The sequence below is a fragment of the Dermacentor albipictus genome, chromosome 1 (assembly GCF_038994185.2).
Source record: "Dermacentor albipictus isolate Rhodes 1998 colony chromosome 1, USDA_Dalb.pri_finalv2, whole genome shotgun sequence".
NCBI lineage: Eukaryota > Metazoa > Arthropoda > Arachnida > Ixodida > Ixodidae > Dermacentor > Dermacentor albipictus.
Window position 1 is genome coordinate 310,848,331 of NC_091821.1, and position 12,912 is coordinate 310,861,242.

General features: G+C 43.4%; 1 protein-coding gene across 2 annotated transcripts in view; it reads right to left on the reverse strand.

Moving 5' to 3' along the window:
- Positions 1-12,912, reverse strand: part of MED14 (mediator complex subunit 14) — a 131,349-nt gene that overhangs the window by 22,452 nt on the left and 95,985 nt on the right. For both annotated transcript variants that reach the window (XM_065438637.2, XM_065438636.2), the window contains 3 exons: positions 12,360-12,477; positions 11,234-11,518; positions 9,219-9,369 (listed from right to left, as the gene is read on the reverse strand). In XM_065438637.2, coding sequence (XP_065294709.2) covers positions 9,219-9,369; positions 11,234-11,518; positions 12,360-12,477 — 554 coding nt within the window. The remainder of the gene's footprint in view (positions 1-9,218; positions 9,370-11,233; positions 11,519-12,359; positions 12,478-12,912) is intronic.

Here is a 12,912-nt window from a genome sequence, read left to right on the forward strand (position 1 = left end):
TTCTTAAATTTCATGGCAACATGTGCTTTGATGGAAAACACAACAGTCAAAACAGCAAAACAAGTCTGCTTCATTACTCATCCTCCTGAAGTTGATGCCTGACGAAGTCCATGGATACACATGAAAGTGACAGTACACTGTATTTACCCACATAATTTGCATCCTCGCATAATTTGCACACCCCTAATATTTAGCCAGCTTTACAAGGAATGATGGGAAGTACAGGCTTCGAAATGACATTCTGTTGACTGGCAAACTAGTCTACAAGTATTTTTTGGCAGTTTTGGTTTTTCTCCAAGCGCAATTGCTATAACCTGCAGTGGGACAGTGCAACGCAATGCACTCTGCCTTTCTTTTGTTGCTTGAAGTGGCGATAGCGCGCTGGGCCAGCGGCTGGGACGATGTTTGTGTCGCGGTGTGGTGTCGAAGCCCTGGCGAGAAAGCGACGGTATCATAAACATTGAAAGAATATGTTTTGACCATTTGGACCAGGTATGTTAAGTGTGTTAGGTTGGCACTGTAGCGCTATGTGCTTTATGAAACTTCAGAATAGGAAAAAGAAGGCACTACTGATACAAGACATACACAGTTGTACTTCTAGGGGCTTGACAATCAAATTTTATTGAGGGCTTTATTATGCATTGCTCGTTTATGTGCTCATTGAAATGCATGTTTTAGGACTTTGAGAACACAAACTTACTTGTGGTAGGAAAGGTTGCTGCCTCCTGGCTGTAGTCTAGTGTCACGAAATGTGTAAGTGCAAAGCCACGCCATAACGCTTCGGAAGCAGTACGTCAGTATGAAATATGATGAAGCATACTTGTAGGAGGCCAATAGCGTTCTAGCTAGCACTGCAGCAAATGTGCTTAAAAGTACTTGAAGACGTTGAGCAATCGTGACAGCCGATGCAGCCTTTCGAAAAAGTGAGAGAGTTCGCAAGTGCCTGTCGCCTGCGAGAAAAGTCTCGCGTTTGCAGCAAGCAGGCGTCGTAGCAGATGACACTTGTAGCATTCCTCTCAAGGGCGCAACACTTTCTCACAATACAACATTTTTATTTCCATAAATCCTTGATGAGTATGTTTATATAAGTACATGCACGGTTGTTATTGCTGTTGCAAAAATAAATAATTATTCTCTTGCGTTAAATCGGGAACAACATCGCACAAGAATGCATACCTGGTGTGCCCTGGTGATAAACCATAATAAACCATGCTTCCATCTCAAAGTCATACAAAGTTTATATAACGTGTTGTACATTATATAATGTACTGCAGAAACAAAATTAGAATTTACACGATAATGTTTGAGTATAGCTTCGTTGACTGCGCCGCAAGCAAATGCCACTAGTCTAAAGATAGAAGTCAATCCGAAGCCTGTACTTCTCATCATTCCCATGTAGGTTGAGGCAATGCTCATGAGAGCCCCCGTAGACACTAGCGCCACATTTCCCTCTAGGTTATTTATTTAGAAACTTTATGCTATAAGGACAACTGGCTGGGAAAAGCAACGCTGCATGGTTATGCTTGCCGTGACAGCTGATGGCCAAAAACTACCACTGTTCGTGATCTTCAAGCGGAAGACATTGCCCAAACTGAAGGTTGAAGGCCGTATTCACATCCGTAGACAAGAAAAAGGCTGGATGAATGAAGAACTGATGAACGACTGGCTCGACAATGTCTGGGGTAAGCGACCAGGGGCCTTACTCTGACTGCCATTGTTGTTGGTAGTCGACAGTTTCAAAGGCCATCTCGTGCACAGCATAAAGAAGTTGTGAGACATGAGGATAAACCTGGATATTATCCCAGGCGGACTAACATCTGTTCTGCAGCCCCTGGATGTCTCTGTTAATAAACTCTTCAAGAAGTACGTGCACAAGATGTACATGAAATGAATGGCCAGCGGAGAGCATGGGCTCACTCCTACTGGCAGAATAAAGAGACTGGATGCTCTGAAACACGCTCGACAGAACCGAAGATGATGCACTTTGGGAGGGCGATGATTCCCAGTCGGACCTCTCGACCAGTGATTCCGACTAAACTGTGCATGACCGGATCTGGCTGGTTAAAGTACGTGCTAATTCTGCTAAATAAACAAGTGCCCTTCGTTTGTGCTGTAATTTATTTTATTTTTAATGTATTGTAGCGTTCCTAGTTAAAGGACACAATAGACGTAAAGCATTGCTGTGGAATTGGCTCCATCTTGTCTACCTTTATTCTAACTTCATGCTCCTCTTCTCCTGTACCCTGGTTACTGCGCTTTTTCATCTTCTATTTGAAGGCTCGTACCGCTTCACCCTTCCAGGTTTCTTTTTCTAACCCCTTCTGGGGTAATACTTGAAAACGTTTCCAATTGAAGCCCATTCAACTGAGCCACGTTCACCAATGTACCACACAGTTTTCAATATTCCTTTCTTAGTGGCTGTCTTTGTCACAGAGTAAGGTCCATAAAATTTGGCACTGGATTCTCTTACTCCTTTCCTAAATAGAACGAGGTTGGTGACTTAAATGTCTGGGATATCTGAGCAATGTCTCTTGTCAAAATTATTTTTCATTCGTTTATGGTACTTCTGCTGTGATTTTTGTTTCCTCTCCTCGATGATCTTGAGGTTTTCTAATAGCGCCAGCTCACGGTCCGCCTGAAGAACAGAGGTTTCTCCTGAAGAAGCAAACTGTGGGCTGGATCTGAAGCCACTGGTGTAAGAGCGATTGTGATGTCTTACAGCTGCTTCTAAAGAGCATTTCCATCCACCAGAGAAACTATCGTACATCCTGATGTATTGTTTCACATTTCGTATAGCACGCTCTGCAAGCCCATTCACTACGGGATGGTATGGCGCATGGAATTTGATTAATATATTGTGGTCTCGAGCCCATCTTGCTATTTTTTCACTCTTGTATGCTAGACCGTTGTCAAATACAATCGTCCTGGTTGTCCTAAACATATCCCGTTCGAGGAGGGCGATCACACTATTCGCATCTTCTTTTCCTGCCCATGCCACAACCATCCTGGTGCGAATGCACCAGGATGGTGCATCTATGGCCAGAAGAAAAGCTTGCGCTTTTCGGACTCCTCGTTTCTTATTTAGATCGGCAAAATCCAGGTGTATAACTTCAAAAGGCACGTTCGAGTGGAAAGGTATTATCATGGCGTCCATAGATTGCTTATATTTCACTTTGTTGACTTGACAAATGTGGCATGAACAAACGTATTGATTGACGTCTTCTTTCATGTGAGGCCACGTAAATCTCTTGAGTAGCTTGTATGTGCGCCAAAATTCGTCGTGTCCTCCAAATTCTGGTACAAATAAAGCACCCTGGAAACCTGCGTTGGTGGGACTTGATAGCGACCTTCCATAAAAATCAATTGTTCAGTGTCTTCCCACAATTTTACTTCATTGATTTCTTCAGATTGTTCTTTGTTGGCCTGTATCATCAGTCTAGACAATGCATCTGCATCAGTCAAAAGGGCTCCAGGTCTGTGGGAGATGGTGAAATCGAACTGCACCAAGTAGTTCACCCTTCTGCCGATACGTCCCTTAGGTTGGGTCATATTCAAGAGATGAGTGAGGGCCTGGTAATCGATGAACAAAGTAAACTTCGCACCTTCCAAGTACGTACGGAAGTATTGAATTGCTTTAAGCACTGCAAGAGCTTCCTTTTCACTAGTGGTGTAGTTGACTTCAGATGGCTTTAGGGTGTAGCTGTAGTAACCTACTGCGTGTCACTTTTCTCGGCCGGATGCTTCTGGACATTTCTGGCACAAGACTGCACCTGTTCCACAGTGTGAGGCATCGGTACTCAGTTCAAAGGGTAAAGTAAAATCTGGTATGCGTAGAATAGGGTCAGCAGAGATTCTGTGCACCAGATCACGGTAGACTCTCTCACATTCCTCATCTCACGCAAATGGAACTTCTTTCTGTGTTAGGCACATGAGGCACCTTGTTTTTATAGCAGTCTTTTATGAAAGGTCTGAAATGTCCCGCTAATACCAAAAACACATGCAATGAGTGGACGTCATATGGTTTCCTCTCGACGGACTCTTGTTTCACGTTTTTGGTAGTTCCATCAAAGACTTTTCCAGGAAACACAACATTTCTTTGAAAGAATGCAATTTTCTGAAAATTAACCTTGAGGTGTGCCAAGCTCAAGGCATTGAATACCTGAGATAGGTGTTCCTGATGTTCAGCTTCTGTTTTGGAGAAGACAATAACATTGTCTATGTACACGGTACATAAGACACATAGGGAAGGCTTCAGGACTCCGTTCATAATCTTCTGGAACCATGCTGGCGAGTTTTTCCAGCCGAAAGGAAGCCAGTTATACTCGTACAGATCGAAGAGCGTGATAAAAGCAGTGTACATTTTTGTTTCTTCGGTTAGCAGGATCTGCCAGAAACCTTTGCACAAGTCAATACGTTAAACATTTCGGCAACCACCTGTCTTATCTATAATCGTGTCTATCTTCGGCATGGGAAATGGTACAAGTTCTGTCTGGCGATTGAAAGCCCTGTAATCTGTGCACGATCTGAAAGTTCCATCTTCCTTCGGCGCAATTGTTATGGAATAGGCAAAGGGTGATACCGAAGGTCAGATTATATCGGCGTCTAGCACCTCCTGCAATTCTTTCTTCAACTATATCTTGCGCTCTCTTGACATGTCTTAAGGTGATTTTCGGATGACGGTCTTTTGAGTTAGATTGAAAGGCACCTTGTGTGACTTCGTGACTTCATCGCTTGTGGATAGCTTCCCATGTATACCAGTTCAGGGTAGGTCAGTGCAATATCCTCCGCACATTTAACAACTCGTAGATTATCTTTTCTACCCTGCTGTTTCTCTTCTCTTGATAGTTCTTCCACTAAAATCACATCATCCCAGTATACTTTGAATTTTAATTTCTTTATATCTGGTATGGATAGCAGAAAGTCATACGTCACACCCTCTATCACCAGTACTTCACTCTCTACTTCATGACCTTGGAACTCTATGTTTACTGAGGCCTATTGATCATGCATTGTCACTTTTCCATCGTAACCTTGCACCCGTAGTACTCTTCCGCTATGCAGGTGACTTGCATCTACCAGCTTGGCATTTATTATAGACACAGAAGCACCGCTGTCAACCAAAGCAATTATATGTCTGTTTCACAGTTTGACAGGAATGTGAAGTAGGCTAGAGCAAGTTAAATAAACAGTCTCAGTTATGGTCATCGGGTCGGACTGATCACCCTTGTTTATTAGTTTTTTTGTCGTCGGGAGCTCTTGAGCATTCGAAAGTAGGGGGACAGGGTCGTTGTCGACGTTATTCACCCGACCACTGGGAGTGTGCCAACCCAAGTTCTCTATGCTGCCTGCAAGGTGGCTCGGTTCTCGCCGATTACAGCTAGACCAATCCATGCCGGTCCGTCTGAAGTGACTGCTTGAGTTAGAGGTTATATATTATCTTAAAGTAGATGGTTTGTCCTGAAGGCACTCCAGGAGCCCGTCCATACTTTTAGGTGATCGTATTTGCACTTGCTTCAGGACTTCCATGTGCAGTCCGTGCATTATTAGTGCTACTACCGCAGAAGAAGGAAGCATAGGATCGGCCAGCTTTAAAAGGCAGTGTTTTTCAAAGAAATACTCGACGAGGGAGCCCTGCTTGAATTTGAAATTAAGGGTTGCGTTCCATCTTTGCACTGGGTTGCTTCAGAATGTCGTCAAGAATTTTTCCTTCCACTGGTTCCAAGAGTTGCCAGCTTCTTCAATAATGTGCAGATCGTACCACTTCCGCGCAACACCTCTTAAGTAACTACACATGTTAGTAATCTTTTCCTCATTAGAGTGGCAGTTGTTCTTCTCAGCGGCATATTCACAGAATTCAAGCCAACTTTCTGGACTTGAAGACACGTAGTCGAACGCATTGGGTTCTACAAATTTAGTCACCGGCTTCTCAGTGTCTAGAGGGCTTATAAGCAATGTCACCAGTTGGTTTTGTTGCGCAATCTGTTCTTGCTGTAGCTGAAGAGCTTTCAAAATGAGGCTCACCTCTTCAGTTGAAGACCGTGATCCAGAGTCCTTTCGACGCGTCGGTTGAAGAACTAATTCGTCGAAGATCGCCAGACACAAGTTCACTTTCACAGCCCCCTATCGATGTAGTTCGGCAGTGTCCATGGAAGCCTTTTCTAAAACCAGGTTCACAAGTTCTGCCGAGTTCAGTTCACAAGGTAGTTCCACCGCTGGTTCATCTTGAGCTTGGTATCTCAAAAAGATTATTTTCTCTGCGGAGGTCCCCTCAAGGAAAAATGTCACCCACATGCTGCAGTCAGTTGTCGGCTGCGCCAAAGTAACGTAGCATGCCTAGTTAAAGGACACAATAGACATAAAGCATTGCTTTGGAACTGGCGCTCATCTTGTCTACCTTTACTCTAACTTCATTCTCCTCTTCTCCTGTACCCCGGTTCCTGCGCTTCATCTTGTATTCGAAGGTAATACCACCACACGTATATACCGCGCACGTTGCTACATATTGCACGTTATTTCGGATGTGTTCGCGAAATTTCCGTGTAACTTGCGCACCTCCTTTTCGGAGCTCTAAAATCGCGAAAAAAAAGTCGGCAAATTATGCGAGTACATACGGTACACAACAGTAAGTTTCTGCATAATTATGTACAGCATGCAACACAGCAGTGGGATCCTGGTGCACTGTGTAGTGCTTGCCCATAAATGAATGCAATAGAAAATTTCTTCAACTACTAACTTGTGACCACAAAGATACAGAAGTAAATACAAGTTTGCATTACATCTAAACCCTTTAGTACTGGCAGAAAATCCGAAACTGCGTTGAGAAAATGGATTTTTTTCACTGCACATCTGGATAGCAATTTTTTTTTACAGATTCGAAAGCTATTTGACATGAGGGTAGTAAGTTCACAATCTGTGTCTGAAAATACACAAACTGAAAATGAGGAGGCACTGGCAGGAGGTTCTGTCCAACAAATGCCACACCATATCAAAACTATCTAGTCGGCAACATCAGAATCACGGGACGAAAAACATTGCCATCACTGTCAATGCTTTCATGCAGAAGCAAATCATCTTCAGAGCTTAATGACTAAATTAAATGAAAGCCGATTAGCTGCTGCCACCTTTAAAATCTCTACTGGACGAATGCAGATGAACGAATTCTGTAGGATCCTTAAAAGGACAAAGAGGGAACTCGCAAGAACATCAAAACGAATTGAACCACGCTGGCTCTTTACCAGAATTAAAAAGAGTGCCCGATTACGTGGACAAGACAGATTCGTCCTAGGGCCTACTTTTAAAAAAGAATGTAACAGAGCAAAACTCGTCCATGGCTCTTAAAAGGTTAACCTTTTAAGGTTAGCCTTGCTGAAATTACAAATATTAATTTCCACGGAAACCACATAATGTGAATTGAGAGATGACATTAGGAAACTTGCAATCATGAGGGGGGTTCAGTTGACACAGTACAGTGCTAAACAGAGCTTCAAAAAACACATTTGTGCAGCAGTGCACTTAGTTAAAATGATTTGTTGATTGATGGGGTTTATCTTACCAAAGCAACATGGGGACTATAAGAGACACCATAGTGGATGACTCCGGCCTCATTTAAATTATCCGGTGATGGCTCTTGGTTAGTTTTGACCATCCAGCTGCACCCAAAGCCAAATGCACGGGCATTTTTGCTTTCACTACCATTAGAATGCAGCTGCCAAGCAAGGGAATCCTCCCCACAACCATGTGCTCGGCAGCTGATCATAGCTACTGAACCACTGATTGATTGATTCTTGATTGATTCTTTATTGGTTTATCACATGATATACATGTGATGGGAGGCAAAGGGATGGCTTGAGGGAGTCCTTCGCCCCTATACTGGCAAAGACAACAGCAGAGGCACACACGTTTTGTTGACGTGGTCGGATACTTTAACAAAACCATCATATTAAACACAACATTGTCATAAACTTTGACAAAACCATAAAATTAAACACATCATTAGTTACTGTCCTAAGTAGGGCATCATGCGTTAACATACGTAACTTAACCTCAGCGTCGAATGCGAGCACATTTCATAAAAACGTACACTTAGTAATATAGTGGCATTGAAACAATACAATTAAATACCAATCATAGACAGCTCTAAAGGCCAATGTTAGGCTAGAAAGAATGTGTACAAGTCAGATAATTTTGCTTCGCGAATATCGATTTGTTTTTGATTAAACTCATTTAGTAGACGTGGAAGTTTGTTTTGGAGCATTCGCCGACCATAGCCAGTGCGACAATACGGAACATTCAATATTTCTGTTCTTGTGGCATATGATACCTCCTTCGAATGGAGATTTACTAAAACCATAAAGAGAGAATTATGACAGTCATAGCTAAGGCGATATTCACGCTACAATTTATACTCATACGTATCTTTTATTCTAATTATTTAAAATTTTTTAAAGAGCTCCACAGCAGAATGCCGGAGTGGCACATTCTCAATTATTCTCAAAACTCTTTTTTGCATTACTAATAGCCGCGAGAAATTCGATTGTGGAGTAGTCCCTCAGACCAAATGACAATAGTGTAGATACGAAGTGAAAAGGGCATTATAGATCAACAATTTTATTGACTTCAGAATTAAGTACATAGCGGTTTCGGTTCAGAATTCCTGTTATCGCACCTAACTTTTGTAATATCACATTGATATGCTCATCCCACTGCAGTGATTCTGTAAAATGTGCACCAAGTACTTTAATAGAGCTAACGAGCTCCATTTCTGAGCAGCGAAAAACTAGGTTACATACTACTGAAACCTTCCTTCCCATAGAATGAAACATCACAGCCTTTGTTTTCTTTGTATTTATCTTTAATTGGTTATTAGCTGCCCACGTGCTTAATTCCTCTAAAATGGCATTACCTTTATGAAAAAGTTCGGCATCTGATGAAGACAAAACAAATATGCTAGTGTCATTAGCATAAATTATAAATTTACCTTCTGAAGGCATATGGACTATGTCATTTATGTATAAATTAAAGATCAAAGGCCCGAGAATGCTACCCTGCGGTACTTCTGAGATTATTTGTATTTGTATAATCCCGAGATTATTTGTACTGTGGTAGGTAACCTAATTAAAATGATGATGCTACAGTGAACAGAAAGGAGACAATCAGATCATTAATGCATCAGCACTACACTCCTTGTATATGTGTTGTGAATTCTGTGTGGAACTCACCAGGCTGCTGCTGAGAGGATGCCATGTATCCTTGTGTGGCAGGGCTGGGCATGGGCACTTGCGAAGGTGATGGAGCCAGAAAGGATGGCGAGGGGGCATGGAGGGGGTTCACAGGGGAGCCAGCACCAAAGAGATGCCCAGGGCTTTGTGCCTGCATTGGCGACAACAGAACACATCTCGTAGTAGCACAGAGCACTATGGTGTCTCGCACGAGGAATGCAGTAAACCCTCGTTAACTCAAAATCTGATCTCTTAAAATATCGGTCAAGTAGGTTTTTTTTTTCCAGTCGTGGTTTCAACCCATGTGCTTTTCACCTCTTATCTCGAAAAGTTTTTGCACCAGACTCCAAGTACCTCGAAATATCGACTTTGAAAATGCCAGGAAAAAGGCAACGAGGCAGCATCGGCAGCACTGCTTGCACTCAGTTTTTACCCAGCAGCAGCTAGCTTGCCAAGCCAGACACTATGCTTAGCTGCGCTTCCCGCTTATCTTTCTCCCTTCTTTCTGCCTATTACTGCTCGCACATGTTTACTCGGCTACTTGCTGCCACTTTGTTATGGCCCCTCATGACAGCAGTGAGCTCAGAGTCTGTCTGTCTTTCCTTCTTTTTTCTCCTCTCATTGAGGACACTGTCAGTGATGCAACAATATGGTCACAGCATACCAATCCTGATCTTGGGCAGGAGGACTGGCACTCTTGAGTGGGCACTATAAGCCCACACGCTGCACCCAAAAGTAGCCAGCATGCGAGACAATATTTCAATGAGATTGCAGTTTGCTAAAGATGCTCGCTTCATGTTTGCGCGACGGTGAGGTGCAAATGCCATGTGACTTGTGGTCATCTGCTAAAGGTGTGACGAGTGCGCTCTTCTGTAGTTTCGGTTTTTGAAGTTAAATTGTCCCTAATTCGTCACAATGCAGAAAGTAGCAGTGTCAGCTTTTTTGATGTCTGAAAACAGCTATGCTCTGATGAATGGCTTCAAATATATCATCAGGATCAAACATTTTGACTCTGTATACGTATGCTATCTTGACACAATGGCAGCAACGCCATTGCCCGCAGACACCGACGTCTCCAGTGCCAATGCATGCAAAAGTTATGGAAATTATTACTACTTGCAGTATTTTGGAAAGGTTCCATGTGGTCTATGCACGGCCAGTGGGCTTCTATTTTTGTGATTTCGCTTATATTGAAACTCCACTTATCTCACTTCATTTTGTAGTTTTTGCAGCTTTGAGTTAACAGGGATTTACTGTACTAGGAGGCAATGCAATGCAAATGTCTGCATGCGCCACTGGTTCAGCCAGCATGGAAAACGTACCATCATGATGGAATGAAGCGTAAATGGCAGAGCATGAGGCTCTCAGTACATGCTGGCCCAAATAGCCGGGTCACGCTAAAATGCTGCACATACACAGTTGGTTGTGAGGATCACAACTCGGCGTATCGCTCTCTGTTCAGCACCCTACTGTCACTTGGCTGATCAGCATTTCGAGAGCTCAGCAGCCAAGTGCTACAAGCCTTTTCTTTCGTACAGTGCAAGTGAGCAGAGGTAGGTCATGCATGCTTCTGCACATACCCAGTGATGAGCGCAGACACATGCAGCGCTCCGCTGGCAGAATTGCGAATTGTGGACAAGCCAAACAACAATTCAGGAAGCTTGCAACAATATTTTTCAAAAGCCCCTATATCAGCCTGCTAACACGCCTCAGCAGTGCTGTACTCAAGCATGCATGCCATAAGTGGCCCTGACCAGTCTGAGCATTCCCATAAATGTTTCATGTCAGCTGTCTCAAAGGTGCAGCTTGTACACTGCAATGCTTTTTTTTTGCATTCCTATCAGCTCTAAACCTCCACTGCTCTCATTAAAAAAAGAAGGGGGGGGGGGGGCTACATAAGTTGATCTAGCCTGATGAGTACACCTTCAAATGTTGCCCAAAGAGCTTCAAATGCTTTGCCGCTTATACCCTAATACAAGGCCGTAAACTCATGACCACACTAAAAGACATCTCACCTGAGACAACACTGATGGGTGGGGCGAAGCTGGTGTGTGAGGATTGGAGGGGGGCGTCATAGGATGATGGAAGCGCAGTCCACCTGTGGCAGCAGCCACTGCAGCAGCAGCGGCTGAACTGCTATCTTGCCCACGCTGAGCTGGTGAGTTTGGCCGCAGCCCAGTCCCCAAAAAGGAATCCATACCTTCAAGTGTAGGGATAGGTGATGGAGGATTGTCATCTTCCGACTGGGAACGCCTTCGCAGCTGGCACGCACTCTCATCCACAAACTTGCTCAGGAAAGCCTATAAGAAGAAGAAGCCCCATCTATGCACTCACTCTGCACACCATGTGTGCACGAGGGAGGTAACTCCGAGGGTTCAAAACCTCATGTGGAAATGTGATGGACTAAAGACATTTTGGGAAAAGTAGCAGCCCAAGGAGGTGACACCCTTTGAGGACTGGGTTCGACCATGTGTTACTGTCAGAGGGACGCTTAACTCACTATATGAGGCTTCACTGTATGTGAAGCTTGTACAGTGAGCCACACAGCCTGATCTCCCTGCCCCCTACCTCCCTACCCATTTCCCCAAATAGGTATCAAGCCATCATTTAAATATTATACATTATTCTCTCTCGCTAAATCTTGTCCATCTTAGCCTTCTTAAATCAAATAAAACTGTGGGATTTACAACACCTAAAATCAACATAAGGGCGACAAAAAACACCACAGGATTAATTTCAACCCCATGTGGTTGCTTACCATGCACCTAAATTTAGGTATGTTAGCATTCTTGCATTCAACAAGTATAATGTTGACTTTCCTATGATCACAGGAAACAAAAAGCAAGCACACACACACACTACAGGTCACGAAATAAAGAAATCGAAAAACTACGTACCTCTTATTGACACTTGTTATACAAAGCCCTTGAAGTCAACAACAAAATGCTATGCAGTGAGGCAAGCCACATGCATTAAGTGCCACTGAGCATACTTCCTATTTACCAGCAACAACTAAATGAAGGCAAGCTTAAATGCCCTGAAGACTATCACTTTGTCTCAGTACAAGCAAAATTTTATTCACACTGCAATTCTACGAGAAATGATAACAATTTCGCATCCTGGAAAGCCCACTGCACTTACCCTCAGTCCCTGAATTGGGGTGAAATCCTCGACAGCCTTGGTTTTATCAAATTTGCTGTATGCGCCATCCCTGACTGCCACAAAGCCCTCTGGCCGGCACTGAATATCGAGGACATAACTGTGCTCACAGGTTAAGGAGGGTTCTCTCTCGTAGGAAGTCATTGTTGAAGTTCCATGTTAGCGTGTTAGCATGTGATGTGCAATGTGCCATTCAAATAGGCAATACAGTCACTTGAATCTATCAGAAGAAAAAAATGCACCTACAGTGGACTCTCCTTAAACGGAACCTCAAGGCACCAGAGAAATTGGTTCCATTTATCAGGAGTTATCAGAAGTTATCAGGAGTATCAGAAGACAAAGAGAACCACAAATAGCTGGGCAAGGGAACAAGAGTTCGGGATCGCCAATCAGCCTCTAGAGTCTGTGAAGGTGTACGTTTACCTAGGTAAATTACTCACAGGGAACCCTGACCATGAGAAGGAAATTCACAGAAGAATAAAAGTGGGTTGGAGCGCATATGGCAGACATTGTCAGCTCCTGACTGGAAGCTTAC